The sequence below is a fragment of the Electrona antarctica genome (assembly GCF_951216825.1).
Source record: "Electrona antarctica genome assembly, chromosome: 12".
Taxonomy (NCBI): Eukaryota; Metazoa; Chordata; class Actinopteri; order Myctophiformes; family Myctophidae; genus Electrona; species Electrona antarctica.
Window position 1 is genome coordinate 47,930,212 of NC_136793.1, and position 21,199 is coordinate 47,951,410.

The following is a 21,199-nucleotide window of genomic DNA, read 5'->3' on the forward strand; positions in this document are numbered from 1 at the left end:
CTCAAAAAGAGCTCATATCTAAGTTTGTGAACAAACTTCGGACTCAAGAGGACTGGTGTTGGTAACCAGTGACCACCGTATTAGTCCTGCGCACTCTTTATAGTGGCCAATATCTGTGTTGTACCCAAATAGGAGATTCCTATTTGACATGCAGTGTCATCATCGTTAGCCCATTGGCTGTTGAGATTTGGACTATTTTTATCCACATGCTGCAGCCTTTGAGCAGAGCGAGGTGGTGGAGAAGGCCCAGTGTCCAATTAAGGAGCGTTACCGTAACATTAGTAGCATTTCTGAAATGGAATCAATACAGATTCTGCCTGCTAAATGGCATAATGGATGGATGTTGTTTCTAGCCTGTGATTCTTGGGCCATGCAGTGTAATCAATATCTGAAATGCTCGCTGCCTAAGTGTGAGTGCATATGAAGCATATGTTGTTCTTTCTCCAGATAGGTTAGTACAAATAATTCCCACCAATACTTTTTAACCGGCAATCCTGGCTTGGCTTTTCTGCCTGGAGAGTGGAGAGACAGAGAGAGACATGCAGCAAAGGTCGTCGTGAACGGGACTCGAACACGCGACGCGCTGTCAGGCCAGACCCTATATGTGGTATGCACCTGGACGGCTAGGCCAGCGGGCGCCCCCTTTTTGCGGTCATTTTGTGACGTAACGGGAATACTTAACTTTTAAAAGTAACGTTCCCCAGCACTGGTCATGCAGCAGCAGTGTGTGATGTACACACAAGTTCTCAAGTCATCGTCGTTTTTTTAAACGGTTACTGGTTGACTGTTATTCTGTTATATCAATAAACAGGACATTTTCAATTATAGAAATGTCAATTATTCTTCAGGTGATCATTTGGTAAACACAGTTTGCTGCATAAATAAGGCTAATACATTGTAATACATTGTGCATGTGCAACAGTCGGCATACCAGTGGAAAACTATTTTTGTCCAAGGCCACTTTGTTGTACAGTAGCTGTTGCAGTTTGAATGAAACTCATATTTCAGAGGTGAACCTTCACTCAGTTCTTTGTTTTTCATCTCAAATCCATGTCGTTGAAGTTCAAACAGTCCAGTCCGGTGCTTCTCTCTCTCCTATTTGATTTAGCTTCATACTATCTCTCAGTGAGTCTGCACTCTTGACATTAGCAAATTGGATTTGTGTGAAGTCAGACCAGACCTATGCTTGACAGTCATTATGAAGCGAATGCACTCAACAGTGTCGTCATCATTTAAACATCTGTGCCTACAGTGTATTTTACGGGTGTTTTTTTCTGTTGTGACTGTTAATGTTAATTTCTGTCTGTCTGTCCCTCTGCTAGATACTGACGTTTGAGACCAAGAACCCGGCAGAGCTCGCAGAGCGTCTGCGCGCTGTCTGCGGCAACCAGAGCAATGCGTACGCGCGTCTGCTGGAGTACCGGCTCAATGCCCTGCGCGGCCTGTGGGGGGCGCAGCGACAGCTGGCCCTGGAGGAGCAGCAGGAACGGGAAGGGGTCGGCGGCGCCGACGAAGAGGCCCTGGCTCTGCTCAAACGCCAGGGACTGCTGCAGCAGCCGGAGCAGGCGCCCTTCACCTCCCGCGTGGGCCTGCTGCTGGTCTTCCCCCTGCTGCAGTCCCAGACGCGCAACGACCCGGCGCTCTGCGGGGTCACGGCCGAGGTGCTGCTCTCCTGCCTGCGGGACTGCCAGCCGCTCAGCCTCAGCAAGGAGCCCGCCGACTGCCTCAACGGCCTGGAGGGCCTGCTCTGCTCCTGGCTGGAGGACGGAGCCCAGCAGCAGACGAGCCAAGGAGGGCTGGACCAAGCTCACCATGCACTGAGTCTCCAGGCTCACAGGCAGAGAGAGAATGCCGCTGCTGCCCTCGTAGCACTCGCCTGTGCCAGGTGAGACCAGAGGCCTGTAGCAACAGGAAACACGCCGGATGGTTTTAGTGACTTTCTAAGGTTTCTCATTCATGTCCCACTCTGTTCGCTAAGAACAAATGAAGCTTCAGCCTTGTCATTGCCTTGTTTTGTTCAAACAGGCAACCGCTGCGCAAAAAACATTGGCTGCTGAACTTCATTGTTCCTAGACCTTAAGAGAACTGGAAAGTCTGATACACTGACACCACGGCGCGTAAACAGCGCCTCAAACTGTGACTCCGCCCACAAACGGGGAAGTTGTGATTTTCGCTCGTTCACTGCAATGCAATTTGCGGCATTTTCAAAACAATATTGAGCAGAGTAGCGATTATCAAACGTATTTGCAATGCCATACGTTGAAAGATCTGTTGCCCGTGGACAAGGCACGCTACCTCCGCAAGTTAGATAGCATCGGCATAGATGTTTGTCCGTATGTGATTAAGGATTGGACCAAGTTGCATTGGCAGCCATAGAAAATTCCGGGGTAAATTCTTACCCCGGATGTGACGTTTTTGGGCGTTCCTGTCTAGCGTGGTGTCAGTGTATATATTATACTTAATCGTACGATGGTGTCCAATGCCACAAATCTCTGCCAGTTTAGTATTTTAGCATCTGTATTGATGTGTCATTGTGTGAATGTGAACAACAAATCACTGCAGTTTACAGTTTCTCTTGCAGCTGCCATTGTGGAAGAGTGGAAGAGTTTGCACCAGTGCTAGTAGATACAGCACTGCAATCACCCACAATGACGGAGTTTATGTTGTTTTGGTCATTTATAATTCAAAATGGATTGACACAACGCCTCCACCAGGGGCCTTGTATTTTCGTGTTTGTCTTCTAGCCATTAGGAAAAAAAACGAAAATGTTTTTTTCATCTGACGCTTCTGCCCTACGGCCCTACGCTCTCCAGCTTCTGTTGGTGACAACAGTACTAGACGTGTCAAGCCCAGAACCCTCCACTCTTTGTGTGTGGCCTCTTTAGGGGCCGGGAGGGAGCTCATTGTTGTAGGGAAGCATCCAGCCCATACAGTTGGGTGCCACCGATATTGTCCCTTATCATTTGACCCATTTAGGCCTGACCTCAAAATTTAAAAAAATCCTTCTAAATCCTCCAGTTTTCTGAAATATATATTTTCACGATTTTTCAAAAATAGCAGACCTACAAGCTCGTAGCGCGCCACTCGGTGGCGCGCTATGAGCTTGTAGATCTGCTATTTTTCAATAGCTAAATTATAACATAATGTTTAAAACACCAAAAGGGGTTTCCGCCCAAAATGGGTTAACTGTCCTTTTGCGCAGATCACGCAAACCTCAGCAAAAAGAAAAGGACAATATCGATGGCCTCCAACTGTACCAACGGCGGGTAGCAAATGAAACCGTCTGCTCTGTCTGTCTGCGGCTGTCCCCCCTCTGATGGCGTTGAGGTGGTACATTTCACTATGTGACAGTCAGGCATCCAGTCCAGAGAGTGAAGTGCACAAAATGACCATGTCCATTTTGCGTTTCTTTCTCTTTGCGTTGTGTGGCACCACGAGTTGATGATGTATTTTCCCAGTCAGTGTATGATGAGGACATTCTCCTTCCAAGACTGACTCACACCTCTCTATTTATTGTGGAATATGACTCAGACGAATAACTTACCGTATCACACTGGCCCGTTCCCCTCTAAATGCAGTATTTCACCATCAGCCCGTCACGATGCGTTTCCTTGTGAGCTTGTTGATCTGCTTGCTGTTTGTTTGTTTGTTTGTTTATTTAGGGGGGAGAGAGAGAGTCACAAAAATAATTTTGTCGCCTATTTGAGGTTTTTACAAGAAAACAAACACAAGTTAAAGAAACAAACCAAAAAACGCCCATATGTTACAAAGTAAAAATTACAAATGGACATGACTCAGACTTAGATAGGACAACAATAAATAGAAACTTACACATTCATTAATTTGGTGGGCGGCGGTGGCTCGGTAGGGAGGCCAGATGGGATCGCGAGGTTCTCAGTTCGAACCCCGGCTCTGGTCCCCCAGAGTTGGTGTCCCGATGTGCAGGTTGGTGCCTTGCATTGTTTCCTCTGCCATCGGTGTGTGAATGTGTGTGTGAATGGGTGAATGTAATGCAAAATCTATGTGAAGCGCCTTGGATAAAAGCGCTATATAAATGTCCCATTTCCCATTTTGGTGGGCATACTAGCATTATCAACAACTACAAGGCCACAAGGCTACAATGAACCCATGAGAAAAAAAGAAATGGAAGAATCCTTTAGTGGTCCTTTAGATCAAGGTATGCAGCATCACTTCTATGAAGAAACCCAGTCTTATTAGATGGTTAATTAACAGACAGTGTTCACAACCAAAATGTGGAGATGAATCACAAACTATCACTGATAAAATGATCTTTTTGGTCTTTTCTCTTCCGATGTAATCAAATTGGTATCCCGACCTGAAAGTTGGTTTTCTGTTTACTAAAGTGCTGGAGAGATGTTACTGAACAAACAAACACTCTATACTATAGCAATGATTACTGTCAGAGTAAAGTAAATAACCAACCAACTGTCCCCATGCCATGTGTTAAGTCAGGCCTATCTCCTGTGTCCGTAGCGTGAGTCAGCTTACCGCAATCCAACCTTTGATGACGACTTCAAAGCCGGGAGGCATTGGGTACCATTTTTATAGTCTTTGTTATGACTCTGCCGGGGATTGAACCCCGACCACCCCCCCCTCCCCCCGTCCCAGTGTCAGGGCGAACACTCTAAACATAAGCCACTGAGCCGGTTATCTTTTCTTTTAACAAATTACAATACAATTTCTTGTTTTAACCCCAAAGACATCAGTTCCCGTTCATTTTGTGGCCTACTTGTACTAACGTCTGGCTGTTGTGCAGGGGTTCCCTGAAGACCTTCATCCACACTGTTCATCTGCTCCAGAAACAGACAGACCTGGGCCAGCTCCCCGTGGCCGATGTGCTCTACAGGTGAGGCTGATTACTCTTATTTTACTCATACTGTACATGAGTACTACTGTACCCAAGTCATTATCTGTTTATGTATGTGTAGGACTGCAACTATTGACTGTTTTCTTAGCGATGATTGTATAGATTACCTTTTCTATGAATCGAATAATTGGGAAGCGTGTTTTTTACTATATTTGATTTTTATACATGAATAAGTCGATTTACTGCTTAAGCATTATTGTACACCTTCTTCACACAATGGTGTTGCGCTAAATCGTTGTGAGCTTATAGATCAAAGATCATCTATGTTTATTGAAAATGTTTAAAGCATTTCACCTATTGATTATTTAATACAACAATCGATTAATAATCGATCCCTATGATCGATTATTAATCGATTGTTGTATTAAATAATCAATTCGATTTTTTTTTAAATAAAGGATTACATCGATTAGCTGTTGCACACCCTAGTTATGTGTAACTTTTCTTCATTCTAGACTCTTGGTTCTGGAAGGCGGGCCGGGCTCTCCGTCTTGCCTCTTGGGGGGCAAACACAGCGTGTCGTGGGGTTTCGAGGACATGCTCCCCACACCTGACAGTTCTGCTGGAGGGGCCGAGAACAAAGGTAGGTAGCACTCTTTTGAACGTTCGTCTTCTTGGATTATTCGGACAAAATTCGGTTGCCTTCGGAAACCTTGTATGTCCAAAAACAAAACATTTTGCTAATTTTGTGTGACACTTTTGTGTCATACGATGATGTATAAGATAGGCCAGGGCATTGACGATGTGTCTTGGATGGTTATCTTTCTGGTCCTGAGTTAACAAGGCCTGTCCAAGGCCTGTTCTCATAACATTGCAACGCCGTTATTATTTATTTATTCACATTTCGATTATTTATGCTTCCTCCTTTTGTCTGGAATGCCACCAGTAGGAAGCAGCAGAACACATTGCCATGCACAGAGCTCATTTAGCCTGGCTGTAGCTTTCGTGGATTAAGGTACTCGGCTCATCTGGATTCCATAGAGGCCACCTTGTCTTTCTGTTGGCTGAATCTAGGCTTTCACTAAGTTGTGCCCCTAAAATGACAAGCTACAAGCTCACAGATGTGCTATTTTCCATACAGGACACGGTGCGCAACCAAGTGTAACCAAGTGTAACCAGGTATAATCATAATAGTAATTAAAAAAATCGATTCACTCAAATATCGGGATTTCACAATTGTCACAATTTAATTATTTTGTTTGTTTTGCAATGTCAGAAAGACTGACTGATGATTAAACTTTCGTTTATATAGTTTATAATTGTTTTAAAATGTTGCTAGTATAAAAAAAGTAACATGGGGGAACAAAATCGCCAAAAATCCTAATATCGAATCACAACAATCGTTGAATCGCAGGATCGCAATATAACTAAGATTCACAATACACATCAAATCGGCACCCTAGGTATCGAGATCGTATCGGGAGGTAAGTGAATCGTCCCACCCCTAAACCCTATCGGTAATCTCTCAGCAAAGAAAAGATTGCCATAACCTAAACCTGGTATGTGACTGGTAAAGTCAAGCCCTACAGTAAAAATGGATGTTAAAATTATTTTAAGATTAATTAAAGAGTATTTGAATTAAACTAGCAAAAGTGCATCAAGGGTGACTCGAGTACTGTAAGTACCTGCAACATACAATACTAGCGGCATGTCCATTGTTCAGGGGGCGTACTTGTACAGTACATCAAGCTGCCTCATGCTACAGAAACAGGAGATAGGCTGCTGCCGTATGGGCCTCAGGGCCTGACATAAGGCTTACTTACTCTTAAAGGTTACAGCCTCAATCTGCAATTTATTCAACTGGTTGGCTGTATGTAGAGCAGCAGGAATATACAGTAGATTAGAACAGGGGTTCTCAACCCGTGGGTCGCGACCCCTCGGGGGGTCGCCAAATTATTTTAGGGGGTCCCCAAATTATTTAAAAAAAAAAAAAAGAAAAAGATTTTTTTTTTTCACGATTTTTCAAAAATAGCAGATCTACAAGCTCATAGCGCGCCACTCGGTGGCGCGCTATGAGCTTGTAGATCTGCTATTTTTCAATAGCTAAATTATAACAATGCTTAAAACACCAAAAGGGGTTCCCGCCCAAAATGGTTTAAGGTTATTGTAGCAGTCAATTTATATTGGGGGTCGGGAGGGGGCGGGGCGGGGGTCCCGAGACATTGCCAAAGCATTTCCGGGGGTCCCCGGCCAAAAACGTTGAGAACCCCTGGATTAGAACGATAATGCCAAAACATACATTTACATATATTGTACTAACAGAGTGTTAGTGTGCAGTGGCCCTTTTACGCTGTTTCACCTATTGCAGATTAGGACTTTTTTTGAGTGGTGCAACCACATATAGACAGCTATGTGTGTGGCTGTGTCCTTGGGTCTGTCCCTGTGTCCCTGGCTGTGTCCGAGCACGGAAATAGCGTTAGCGTTTGTTCACCACCAAGTGTCACTGTTGCATAGCCTAACACACAGACACATACACACACACACACAGGCCAGGGAGGAGGGCTTATACAGCACAGCACAAGGTCAGTTAAAGCAGGGGTTCTCAACGTTTTTGGCCGGGGACCCCCGGAAATGCTTTGGCAATGTCTCGGGACCCCCGCCCCGCCCCCTCCCGACCCCCAATATAAATTGACTGCTACAATAACCTTAAACCATTTTGGGCGGGAACCCCTTTTGGTGTTTTAAGCATTGTTATAATTTAGCTATTGAAAAATAGCAGATCTACAAGCTCATAGCGCGCCACTGAGTGGCGCGCTACGAGCTTGTAGGTCTGCTATTTTTGAAAAATCGTGAAAATAAAATAAAATAAAACCCCTTTTTTTTTTCTTTTTTTTTTAATAATTTGGGGACCCCCTAAAATAATTTGGCGACCCCCCAAGGGGTCGCGACCCACAGGTTGAGAACCCCTGAGTTAAAGTACAGCACCACTCACTTCAGACGGGTCTGATTTTGTGTTTTTTTTTGTGTTGAAATGAATGGAGTGAAGCATTGCAACTGTGAGAGGTTCAGGGTACAGAACAGGGGAGGGGAGGGGAGGGGAGCGTGGCTCTCTTTCTCCCATCGATCAGCTGACCTTGGAGAGCTTTGCAAGTCGATCAGGGTGGTATCCACAACTAGGTATTTTAGAATTGGAGAGCCTATGTGAAGACGGTTAATTTAAAAAAATATATATCACAAATCGTACATCAGTGTCTTTAGTGCTGCCGAACTGCGCAATGATGCATTTACATTTTTATTTAGTGCAGTTGATATTTGCAGAATACAAGTAAGCAATTCGTTATTTGATTTAATTATTCATTTATATGTTTATTTTTATTTTTATCTTTATCAGAGCAGCATGTTGTCCACAAAGTAATTTTCTTACTAAAATATCCTGACTACTAGTCATGATTGATGTACAGTAGTGCCAAAATCATTAGCATTCATTCATGACTGAGAATACTTTCTTACTGTACATATAGTTCTGTGGTACCCCTTCGCCCTTCCCAGGGTGGAAGCCACTGCGTGCGTGCGTGCGTGCGTGCGTGCGTGCGTGCGTGCGTGCGTGCGTGCGTGCATCAGCATGCAAGTGTAAAATCTGCCATTACGACGCCATCGAAGCCCGCTATTTTATTCAAAAGACTACGACGAAAAAGAACAAAATAAAATATTTGCTACAGTAAAAATCAACACTTCTTTTCCACCTCTCTTCCCCGTTGTCTTGCAGACACAGACCTGGGGCGCTGTCTGGCCACAGACGGCCTCTATCTGTACACCACCAATTCCTTTGGGAGAGGACTCAGCAAGCTGGGCTCTGGTTTACACGGAACACTGAGGTAATACGACACGACGCCGCCTGACTGCTTGTATCTCTGCAGCAGCACTCAGAGAAGACCCAAAGAAGTGTGTGTTTGTGTGTGTGTACTTGTGTTACTAACTTACTATACTTGTCAGGGCCATATGTCCCCACAGGTAGAGTAGAATTAGACAAATGGACACTTTTCCTGGTCCTCACAAGATAAATATGTGTTGTATTGTTTTTTTTAGGCTCACGATTAGGAAAAAGGTTGGGGTTAGGACTAGGACGTTTTACAGGTTGGGTTTAGGCGCTTGATTTATGGCTGATTTAGTATTTGCTGCACGCCACCATCGTGCACCGAAAACAGAAGGGTGTAGGGGTTTGAAATGGCATTTTCTTTTAAATGGCACTCACTGATAAATTCGCTGTCGTAAAACGTTGTTGTCCTCACAAGTATAGTATGTGCGTGTGCACGCGCGGGATACTAAAAATACCCTAGAACCTTTGGCCCTTCCCAGGGAGCCATGTAGTCACTTCATGTCATATGCAGTGCTTTTTTTCAGTCAAAGGCCCTCGTGATTTCAGTTGTCTTTGTTCAAAAAGGTTTGATTTGGGAAGAGAAAATGTAAATTGTGAACCACCTTGGGCCTTTTCCCTCAGAAGTTCAATAAGTTAATTATTCTACTTATGTATTGGCTCATCTATACAAGACTATAATTGATGCAAATGTGCATTGTTTGCTACGTTAAAACAAAAGAACGATTGGGGTCTAACACCTACTGTAGAACACAACCACCTCCATCCCACAATGAAGCGAGTTCTATGAAAGTTTTACAATGAATGGGCACTAAATGTAGATTGCTAAACATCTCGCGTGCACAATATGCAGCACAGTGGTTTTCTCTTCCAATACCAGCCTCCCGCTACGTAGTAAGTAAATGCTTGTTTGGCAAACAGTATCGTCGCTAATATCAGAAAAAAGAAAAGAAGAAGCACTTCGTGGGTCCTTTATGTAGAAATCTGCAGACTCAGGTGCTCTTTGGATAGGGTTTCAATACTTCAGCACAAGAGTTCTTTAAAAGTTCTATACCTTTGAGTAAAGATCAATGTGGAAGGAGGTAAGAAGGTGGCGAACTTCAAAGAGGACCCAGCAGAGGGCAGGTTTTTGGGCCCGGCCAATCAGAAGAGGGCAGGTTTTTGGGCGCGGCCAATCAGAAGAGGGCAGGTTTTTGGGCCCAGCCAATCAGAAGAGGGCAGGTTTTTGGGCCCAGCCAATCAGAAGAGGGCAGGTTTTTGGGCCCGGCCAATCAGGCCAATCAGAACAGGGCAGGTTTAGGGCCCGGCCAATCAGAAGGGTTAAAAAGACACGTTTCGGCCTGCATGGGCCGTCATCAGGGTCAACTGGTTGCTATAGAACTTTTAAAGAACTCTTGTGCTGTTGTATTGTCGCTAATGTTGTCTGCATTTGAGAATCAGTAAATGCAGTCTGACAAATTGCCTGACGAGACAACATGTACTATCTGCAACCATGTGAAGCCACACACGTATTGATCTGAACAAGCAGGAATGCAGGATGCAGAAGTTATATATGGGAAGTAACCTAATAGGAATGCGAAATGTGACACAAAGATTCTATTCATAAGGTAGGTGCTTTGCCATTACTTGACATATAAATGCTTTGTTGTTTCGTGGCAGACCACATGCGGAACAGTGTGTGTCTGTGCCTGAAGGACAACAACGTGTCTGGTTTCTCGGCACTCTGAAGATCGCCATCTCAACCAACAGCCTTCAGAGAACACGTTTGCTGTTTGTTGAATGTGGTTACGACGAGGAAAGGTCATTCAATGTGCTGCTTCTTGTCTGTTCAGGGGTTTCGTGTACTGTCGAAACGAGGAGCTGGAGCCCGGTTGGGTGGTGTTCAGCAGTGGTCGTCTACTCCACCGCCCCGCCTCGTTTGATGGCAAACCTCACCAGCTGTGCCAGGTCATCGACCCCTTCACCCTCCAGGTACGACCTCCGTCCGCACAAGCAGCTAAAGGCTGATGTATGCTCGGTCCATGGCATATAGAGTCTATATGAATACTTAAATGTTCTTTACATTACATTATTCGAGTGTCTATATTATAGACACTGAAGATACTACATATAGGCACTTGCTGCACTTGTTTATCTGTTGGATTTGGATATTAAGTAGCCTTTGAAAAAAACATTATTCCGGTAGAGTGTCTCAGCCTTTAAGGCGTCTTACTGGTTAGTCAATAGTCCATACTACTAGCAATGTGGGGGTGATAGGGATGTGCGCACGCAAAATATTTGCAGACTTTTATTTCTGTGCGTGGGAAAGGTGTGTGTTCCTATGATTAGATGTCTGCTTAGCCACGACAGTTACCACACACACACACACACACACACACACACACACACACACACACACACGGTGCAGCTCCATGTGATTCACAGTGTGGCATCTTTGTCCGCAGCCAGAATTAAGGCAGAATATACACTCTATATACATTGAGGCCCAGTAATTCTGAAGCCTTTTTACGTGTCCTTTCCAGGTGTGCCAGATTGTACCCATGCCAGCGCACCATTTCCCAGTGGGCAGCAGCATGACCACGCTGCACCTGTGCTCAGACGGGACGTACCTGTACTGGGTGTGGTCCCCCGCCAGTCTCAACGAGAAGACCCAAAAAGGACACTCTGTCTTTATGGATGTCTTTCACCTGTCGGTGAGTAGCGCACAGGCCTGAGGTCATCAATATGTGTCCGTACACGGACGAATGTGTCCGTGGCATATTTTCGATTTGTTTTTTTACACACTTTATAATGTAATATTTTGATCATAAGACCCAGTTACTGAATGTCTGTCTCCAGGTTTTCTTCAGAATGTGTATGACACTGATTTAGCTATGACACTCTAGCCTGGCCCAGCCACCGTGTTTTCTGGTATAGAGGGGCGGGTGGCGCCAGGAGCAATGCGCTGGATCATATTGGTTCACCGATCTGAACGAAAATAACAGCCTGGGTAACGAGGCTACTATGACACCATGGCACACTAGTACACAAACGTTTTGTTGTCAAGGACCCCTATAACTGATAGAAAAAAAAAAAGAGGAACCAAATGGTCATTAGGGCTAGTGTTTGTCTACTCATTTTGTATGTCCATGGCAAAAATAGAATTGATTGTTTTTTAAGAATGTATAATTTTTGTCTCCACCAGGCCGAAGGCATGGGGAGAGAGTATGTTTTGCACTCCGTTCGTCCGTCCGTGTGTGTCCGTCCGTCCGTCCGTTACCAGCTATTCTCCGGCACCGTTAACCCGGTCACATTCCCTAGATGCCAACCTCTGCCCCAAATTTTCCAGAACGGCCTGTTATAGCGCCACCAGGAAGCCGACTTTTGTAAAACACATTTTTTGATATTACTCCTCCAGATTTTGTCCAAAAATCCCGCAAATCTTTACACAGTATCTCTATAGTCATGTGCTCAAGATTGGCCCAGCCAATCAGCAGAGGGCAGGTTTTTGGGCCCGGCCAATCAGAAGAGGGCAGGTTTTTGGGCCCGGCCAATCGGAAGAGGGCAGGTTTTTGGGCCCAGCCAATCAGAAGAGGGCAGGTTTTTGGGCCCGGCCAATCAGAAGAGGGCAGGTTTAGGGCCCGGCCAATCAGAAGTTAGAGCCCGGCCAATCAGAAGAGGGCAGGTTTAGGGCCTGGCCAATCAGAAGAGGCCAGGTTTTTGGCCCCGGCCAATAAGCAGAGGGCGGGTTTTTGGCCCGGTCAATCAGAAGAGGGCAGGTTTTTGTGCCCGGCCAATGAGAAGAGGGCAGGTTTTTGTGCCCGGCCAATGAGAAGAGGGCAGGTTTTTGGGCCCGGCCAATCACAAGAGGACATGTTTTTGGGCCCGGCCAATCAGAAGAGGGCAGGTTTTAGGGCCTCTCTGTTCGGAGGCACAAGCGGTCTGTCCTCACTCAAAAGTAAGAGAGCAGCTCTGTGATTTGTCTGATATTTCATATTCCATCCTAATTGGCTAACATTGGCTTTCAAAGTTTGCAGCATTGGCCCATTTTGAACAAAAAGCCTCAAATCATGAACGCAGCGTGCAATTTACGTGAAATCTTTCACGCGCTTTCCTACTAGGCTGAGGAATATAGCCCACCCTTTTCTCATTGGCCTGTTATCGCGCCACCAACGGGTGGATTTTTGCAAAACACATTTTTGGAACAAAATGCCTCAAATCATCCAATTGCCATCAAAGGCGTAAGAACAAATGGCACCCTTTTCACATTGGCCTATTATAGCGCCACCAGGAGGCCACAACCTGACCTGGCCTGGTGGAGACCTGTGCCCCGAGGGGCACTTTTTCTAGTTTTCTAATCGATTACATTGATTATTATTTTGATTGATGTGTAGCCCCGATCTTGGTTCATGTCTCACAGCTCTCCCCTCTCTCCCAGACCCAGACAGGGCTGTGTGTGGCAGACATCTTGCAGGAGAGAGTGATCCTCGCCCGGAAGGAAGGCGAGTCCTCCAAGTGTTTGAATGAGCTTCTGCTGAGCCGCATGTCTCGCTTCCGAGCCTCCCATTCAGCCACGCTGGCCGCTCTCACAGGCTCTGCTATTACTAACACAGTCAAGGAGGAGCAATCCGGTAATTCATACAATATGTGGTGTTAATATTGTACTATATAACAGAGTCCTGAAAATATTGAATAAGGTTAAATGTAACCATGCATATTTTGTGTGGAAAGTGCAATTGGCTCTATGCAAACAGAATATCTCTTCCTACTTCCAGGACCTTTCCCTACTTCCTTCACACGTTTTACCAATGACACTAATGAAGGCTCTGTTCCATTCTGGTTAAACAGCACAGGGTGATGTTATTGTGAATGTTGGCTCAATGGAAACACTCTGCTACACCAGTGCATCTCAAATAGTGTCCTTAAGTGGGTTCCAAATAGCCCCACACAGATGTGTAACTCTGACAGTGTACAAATGGAACCAAATGTACACTCGCAGACTTATGGGGGGGGGTCCTTGAAATTAAAAAAAGTTTGAGAACCTCCGTACATTAAATGGAACAGAGTCTTAATTAGTATCATCGGTAACACCTGTGAACGAAGGGAAGGGGCCCAGAAGTGGAGTGGAGAGTTAATTCTGTGTGCATAGAGCCTATTCTAAACTGTATATTTTCGGTCTCAGGGAAGATGCAATTCAAAATTGAATATACTTTACCCTAGTCAATGGTCACTCAAATCACCAACATGTATTCGGTTTTTTTGGAATACCTTTGTCACGCATGTGCTGTGCTGTGTGTCATTAATACAGCTGTCAACACCAGCTGTGGTCTCCCTCTGAAGACGTTGAGGAAGACTCCCATGTACGTGTGTGGCACCTCTCTGGTGATGCTGGCCTCGCCTCCCGGTGTGTCTGGGAGCTCCGCTACGCGCTCTCTGTTCGGAGGCACAAGCGGTCTGTCCTCCCTCAAAAGTAAGAGAGCAGCTCTGACACGGACTACATCAGTAGTGGTTCCCAAACACGGCATGGGTCGGGACACATTTGTGGCTCACGGACACGTTTTTATGGGTCCTTTTGGTTCCTACATTTTGTTTTGAATTATTATTATTAAAACATTTTCATGAATTGACAACAAATTCAATGATTTATTTTTCAGTAATTTAATGAAGAAATAAAAGACAAATCAAAGAAATTCCATAAATTAGAAAACAAATGTTTAAGATGTAGTGAAAATAGCCGATCTAGCTATTTTCACTAGTTAGGGTCCTGGGCAAACGTCTAATTTCTCTTTTGGGTCTTGAGCTAAAACGCTTAGTGCAGCCTTTATGTCCTACTGAATGAATGAATGTTTTTGTTCGTCCTGTTCATAGTTCTCTCATCCAGTCTGGTGTTCAACCTGGCCGACGGTCAGTTCAGCAGCCGCGCTGACCTCATCGACGCCCCGGGCAGTTCTCTAGGCAGGGGTGCCCAGGTGGCAGGACTCGGTAAGCTACCGGCTTTGTGCCACGTTTCGCTTTCATGTTTAACCTGTAGGGCAGAGTCACACAACTCTCAAAGCGAAGCAGTCTGGTGTTACAACAGGATGTCAGTGACATTTAGCTGTCTGTGCTGTGTCTGTAGGAGCCTGCTACGACGCTCTGAACAACCTGGTGTGGACCTGTTCCAGTGACTACATGGACCAGTGGTGCAACCCCGGGAACCAGGCGTTCCATCACGTGTGCCATAGGCTCGGCGTCAGCCATGTTATTAAAGAACCCAAAGGTAAACGACGAGCCGTGTAACGCTTTGTTAATTCATCATTGTTTTATGTGTGTGGGAAACTCACGTGAAACGCAGAGGCGCTGTTTAAAACATAAACAGTGCGGAGTTTCGCACAAGCTGTTTTCTTACCGTATATGAAGACGCGTATCCATTAGTCATTAAAAAAAAATGTGGGTCAAACGCTAGAACTCCTATTCAATCGCGCAATTGGTTTTAGTTTTTTGTTTACATCTGATGATCTAGACGATGTGACAGGTTAGTCCATGAAGTGTTGTTGCTGCACTCTTCCTGGTCTACGTCAAGGACTGTCTAAAGAGGACGAGACGCGAAGACCGTACGGGCGACGCCATGTTGCTCACATGGTGCTCCATGGAAGGAAAGAAACATGCGCAGTTGAGACCAGGAAGTTGGACATGACAAATCATAGATATGGCACAAATGGCCCAGCAGATGGCGTGATGCCACTGACAGGAGATATGCTTGTACATATCATGTCACATCATTGCATTTGACCTTTTATATTAACGTGTTAACAGCAAATGGATAAGTAAGTCCCAGCATGGATCATCACACAGACAGTAATGTTGGTCGGACGTGACATATGTACAAGCATCTCTCCTTTCATTGGCATCACGCCATCTGCTGGACCATTTGCGCCATATCTATGATTTGTCATGTCCAACTTCCTGGTCTCAACTGTGCATGTTTCTTTCCTTCCATGGAGCACCATGGAGCAACATGGCGTCGCCCGTACGGTCTACGGTGGCCTTCGCGTCTCGTCCTCTTTAGACAGTCCTTGGTCTTGTGCTGGCGTTAGACCCCTCCTACGCTTTTATTAAAGGACCAGCGCCCTATATCTTTATTTATTTTTTAATATATATTTTTTTGGGTCAATATACATATTATCCACTTACTTTTGTAAAAAAAAGGGTTAGGGAGAAATTCCCCTTTAACCATGTGAATCTCAGCATCCATATTATGGTCAACATTAGCCAAAAAACGGCAGTTCTACAAGCCTACAATGCGTCGCAACGTGACCGGTAGACAAAAGTGTTCCAAGTTTGCCTGGCATGGTCACACTAATATCACTGCCTACCTTGTAGATATTGGTCTGGAACTTCAGTGTGGAAGATTTATTTCCAAGGGGTGGGTTACAAACAGATTCCAACGTCACAGCAAAAGCAAGTCTCACTTTGAATAGTGGGCTCTGAGTGGCCCCCCCCAAACAAAATGTCATTCATCACACTGAGGAGTGCCAGACCAAGCTCCCCAGGGATTCTTTCCCCTGTGGCTGTGGCAGATTCATTTGGTTTCCAGGCTAGGTCCAAGTATAGTTGTGAGTCAAGTCGGTTTCACTAAGACTAGAGGGTTTATGTGGCTAAACATCCATCCCACAAGGCCTGCAGAATTATTGCGCTATCATAGAACTTTGAACGGCAGATACACAGTTTTTGTTCCGCGTCACCGGCAGAGGCGATAATGTCTGCTGCTCGCAGCTCCTGCTACTGAGAGGAACAATACTAGCAGAGTTAGTGTTTCAAATTGACATAACACAATGCAGGTTTAGGGCAGGAGAATGGGGCTGTTTCTTTGCACTTTGGAAATTGGGCCTTTAACCTTTTACCAGCTGGTTCCCTACACTGGTTAACTGTCTGTTGTAGGAGTGATATTAATACTTTTCTAAATGTTTTTTTTTTTTTTGTGGCTTTCGCCTTTATTTTATATTTTTTATGGAGGGACAGACAGTAGGCTGACAGAAAATGGGGAGAGAGATGAAGGGTGACATGCAGTAAAGGCCGTCGGGATCGGGAGTCGAACCCGCGGCACACTGCCAGACTGGATTACCAGCCAAGGTGCCTGGACCATTAAGCCATGGCCCAGGCCGATATTAAAGGACCACTTCACCACTTTTCAACATCTCTTCATATAATTGGTCCTCACTAATGTTCATGATAAAACACCACCATTTTTTCCTACTCAGTCTGTGTCTCATAGGAGGGCTTTGGGCAGTTCGGACACCCGTCCACCAGTGACATCATCATTAGGCAGATTTTTTTTTTAAACAAGATTTGTTTTACAATATATTTAGATTTTTATTATCATGAGAACGATGGCTTCAACTTTTGCATTGCAACTTTTCAGGAAAAGAAAGCCTGCCGTTTCTATTAGCTTGGATTCACCATCGATGATGTCACTGGTGGACGGGTTTCTGAACTGCCCACAGCCTTCCTATGAGACACAGACTGAGTAGGAAAAAATGGTGGTATTTTATCATGAACATTAGTTAGGACCAATTATAGGAAGAAGTGGTGAAGTGGTCCTTTAATACTTTTAATACTAATGTATCAGTGTAAGAGTATGAAGACAATCTCAGACTGATTAGAAATATGTGACCAAAGGTCGAAACTTAACTATGATCTCATGTCCGTCCCATTCTTGTGAACGTGATATCTCAGGAATGCCTCGAGGGCGTTTCATGACATTTGGCCCAACTTGGGCTCAAGGACGAACTGATTAGGTGGTCAAAGGTCAAGGTTGCGACGTTCATTCACATACATACATACAGTATACTATGTGAGTCTCTTCACTGTCCTGTAAAGTAAAGCAAAAACGCCTCACAAAATACATCTTTAATATACGGTAAGAAGAAATGCCCTTAGTTTTACTTTTTCTCGTTACCAACAGTAAAGGTCTCCAGACACCGTGTGCGAATCGGATGCGAATTCGGATTTTTAGCGCGTTTCTCCATCGGTTTTCCAAAAAACGCGGCCGGTGTGCAACCACCTTAACTGAATATTTATTTTTAAATGGTATCTTTTGTTGAGTTTTTATTACACAATAGGCCAACTTACTCTGACCTTTTTTGAATCCTGCACCTGACAAATAACCCAATAATAAGTATGAAAAAAACTAATGGCCTTTTCAGACGTGGAGCGACTGACACACCTAGTAATTCATTTTCAGTGAGATGCATGCGTTTATTTTGGACCTGCAGAGAAGTTGAGGGGCAATTTCACAAGCGTATTTTCATGGGCGCGGTCCCGTGAAATTGTCACGCGCGTGCTAGTTTCGTGCACACGCCCGCGGGCGACTGCACCTGGATTGTAGTGGGCTTTTCTTTCCTTCATGTTACACGTCCCGCACCCCTCATGAGCAGACCTGGAGCAGGCCTAAAGTTTTAGACGAACTAAAACTAAACTATAATCAAATATAATCACACCCGTGTGAACTGAGTGGTGTAATATAGCCTGTCTGACGTAATGAAATCATGTCTGACGTAATGAAATCACACCCGGGTGAACAGGGTGAACATAGCAACCATGCTCATTTTTTCTGCACAGACTAACAAAGCCAGTTGTAGGAGTGGTTTACACCACTCAAAAATCACACCCGGGTGAACAGGGTGAACATAGCAACCATGCTCATTTTTTCTGCACAGACTAACAAAGCCAGTTGTAGGAGTGGTTTACACCACTCAAAAATCCCCAAACCATTCTAACCATGAGTCCCTTTGGCCCTCTGATTCCACAGAGGAGACGGTGGCCACGGGGGAGGTGATCAACCAGCTGCTCCACCATGTCGGGGCCATGTGCATCCACCAGCTCAACCTGCTGGCGGCCAGCAGCAGCAGCCTCCCGCTGGGAGCACTGCTGGCCAAGCAGCACCCCATCGAGGTGCGCCACTTCAGCAGCATCTGTGACATCATGGAGAAGGCCATGGTCAACGGAGACACGTGCATCATCCGCTGCATCCTGGTGGTGTTCCAGGTCAGTCTGTGAGCGAGCACGTGATGTACAGTATGTGCCGCGGAAGAGATGGATGGTCTACCTAAGTAGTACCTACGTTTTTCTATCTAGATGCTATCTAGGTGCTACACTCTTGTTCCAGGGGGTGTTCAGGTTCTTGTTGTGCTTGTTCTCCAGGGGGTGTTCAGGTTCTTGTTGTGCTTGTTCTCCAGGGGGTGTTCAGGTTTTTGTTGTGCTTGTTCTCCAGGTGGTGTTCAGGTTCTTGTTGTGCTTGCTCTATAGGTGGTGTTCAGGTTCTTGTTGTGCTTGCTCTATAGGTGGTGTTCAGGTTCTTGTTGTGCTTGCTCTCCAGGTGGTGTTCAGGTTCTTCAACCCGCAGTCGGAGCAGAACCGGGAGAGCGTGCGCCGTGCGGGCCTGCTGCTCTGGCAGCTGCTCATGGCTCCAGTGGATCAGATAGGAGAGGAGATCCAGGGAGAGGTGTGCCTGGCCATCAGGTAACACATCAACACACCCCTCTTCTTCTAGTGCTTAGTCGCTCTGGATTCAGAGATGTAAATATTTTGTAGAAGCACAGATGATTATAATATATTATAATCAGTAATAATAACTACTGTAAGTTGAAAAAGGCATATAATACGCATATAATAATTTAATAATTAAAGTTCAAAAATATTAAATAAAATAAAATAAAGGCATATAATAATTTAACTTACCTCACAGAGTGAGGTAAGTTAAAATGGTAAATGATGGTGCATTTTTATATAGCGCTTTTAGCCAAAGCGCTTTACATGGGTTGTGCATTACATTCACCCATTCACACACACATTCATACACCGATGGCGTAGGTCAGGGGTTCTCAACCCGTGGGTCGCGACCCCTCGGGGGGTCGCCAAATTATTTTAGGGGGTCCCCAAATTATTAAAAAAAAAAGAAAAATAGATTTTATTTTCACGATTTTTCAAAAATAGCAGACCTACAAGCTCGTAGTGCGCCACTCGGTGGCGCGCTATGAGCTTGTAGATCTGCTATTTTTCAATAGCTAAATTATAACAATGCTTAAAACACCAAAAGGGGTTCCCGCCCAAAATGGTTTAAGGTTATTGTAGCAGTCAATTTATATTGGGGGTCGGGAGAGGGCGGGGCGGGGGTCCCGAGACATTGCCAAAGCATTTCCGGGGGTCCCCGGCCAAAAACGTTGAGAACCCCTGGCGTAGGTAACCATGCAAGGCACCAACCTGCACATCGGAAGCAATTCGGGGTTCAGTGTCTTGCTCAAGGACACTTCGACAGTGTCTGGGGGAGCCCGGGATCGAACTGGGGACCTCACGGTTCCACCCTACTCTACCCCTGAGCCACTGCCGATCACTTTACTGTGAAGCAGCCTTTACAACCAGGAAAAGACGTATCATCATGATAATATGATATCCACAATGGCCAGACAATACATACAGTAGTCTCCTATGGCAATATCAATGTAATATCTATATATTGCCCAGCCCTACCTAATTGAATGACTGAGGTCCATGGTTTAATAATGATGATCTGCCTAACCACGGCATGTGGCATTGTTTAACCCATTTTGGGGCGGGAACCCCTTTTGGTGTAAGCATTGTGTTATGCTTTAGCTATTGAAAAATAGCAGATCTACAAGCTCATAGCGCGCCACTCGGTGGCACGCTATGAGCTTGTAGATCTATTTTTGAAAAATCGAAGAACGACATAGAATAGAAACATAGCTTTTTCAGAAAACCGTCAGGATTTAGAAGACATTTATAGAATCGTTCCCAGGTCAAAATGGGTTAAATGGTCTGTTTCTCTTCCCTTCCTCTTCCATTCCTCCAGCTCTGGACTGAATACGTTGTATCAGGGGGAGGCGGAGCTCAACAAACTGCTGAAACTGGTTCTGACGGAAGGTGAGCTCCACAGCTTCTTCTGTGTGTATCTACTGTATGTGGTGGTTTTACTGTAGGTAGGCGTCACACACATTGCAAAAATAGCCGTTGTACAAGCTCACAACACGTCGGCGTCGACGGAGTGTGTGTGTGTGTGTGTGTGTGTGTGTGTGTGTGTGTGTGTGTGTGTGTGTGTGTGTGTGTGTGTGTGTGTGTGTGCGTGTGTGTGTGTGCGTGTGCGTGTGTGTGTGCGTCAGGTGAAAGGAACAATGGTCTATCGCAGCACGTAAAGGCGCTATATAAATGCACCATTTACCGTTTGTGTGTTTGTGTTTGTGCGCATGTGTGTGTGCACGTCAGGTGAAAGGAACAGCGGCCTGTCGCAGCTCCGTGACGTCATCCTCAACAACCTGGCCGACCAGCTGCAGAAGAATCGATTTGGGAGCGAAGAAGACGACCATTACAGGTCAGCTGTGCAGCAGCTCATCCTGTTCTGAAGGGTTAGGGTTACAGCTCATCCTGAAGGCACACGCCCCGACGAGTATACTCGTTCTAAGGCATTTTATATCGATATAAGAACGCCTCGCTGTTTTCCATTTTTGGAATCGCTCTGAAACTAC

The 21,199-nt window shown here is 45.3% G+C and overlaps 1 protein-coding gene across 1 annotated transcript in view; it reads left to right on the forward strand.

Annotated features, from left to right (window-relative positions):
- LOC306934468 (putative E3 ubiquitin-protein ligase HECTD4) overlaps positions 1 to 21,199 on the forward strand; it is a 109,361-nt gene that overhangs the window by 6,112 nt on the left and 82,050 nt on the right. The window contains 14 exon segments of the mRNA XM_079517037.1: positions 1,323 to 1,885; positions 4,778 to 4,867; positions 5,344 to 5,471; positions 8,595 to 8,703; positions 10,535 to 10,673; positions 11,225 to 11,395; positions 13,120 to 13,312; positions 13,990 to 14,151; positions 14,550 to 14,663; positions 14,800 to 14,940; positions 18,472 to 18,707; positions 19,039 to 19,181; positions 20,530 to 20,600; positions 20,940 to 21,045. Coding sequence (XP_079373163.1) covers positions 1,323 to 1,885; positions 4,778 to 4,867; positions 5,344 to 5,471; positions 8,595 to 8,703; positions 10,535 to 10,673; positions 11,225 to 11,395; positions 13,120 to 13,312; positions 13,990 to 14,151; positions 14,550 to 14,663; positions 14,800 to 14,940; positions 18,472 to 18,707; positions 19,039 to 19,181; positions 20,530 to 20,600; positions 20,940 to 21,045 — 2,366 coding nt within the window.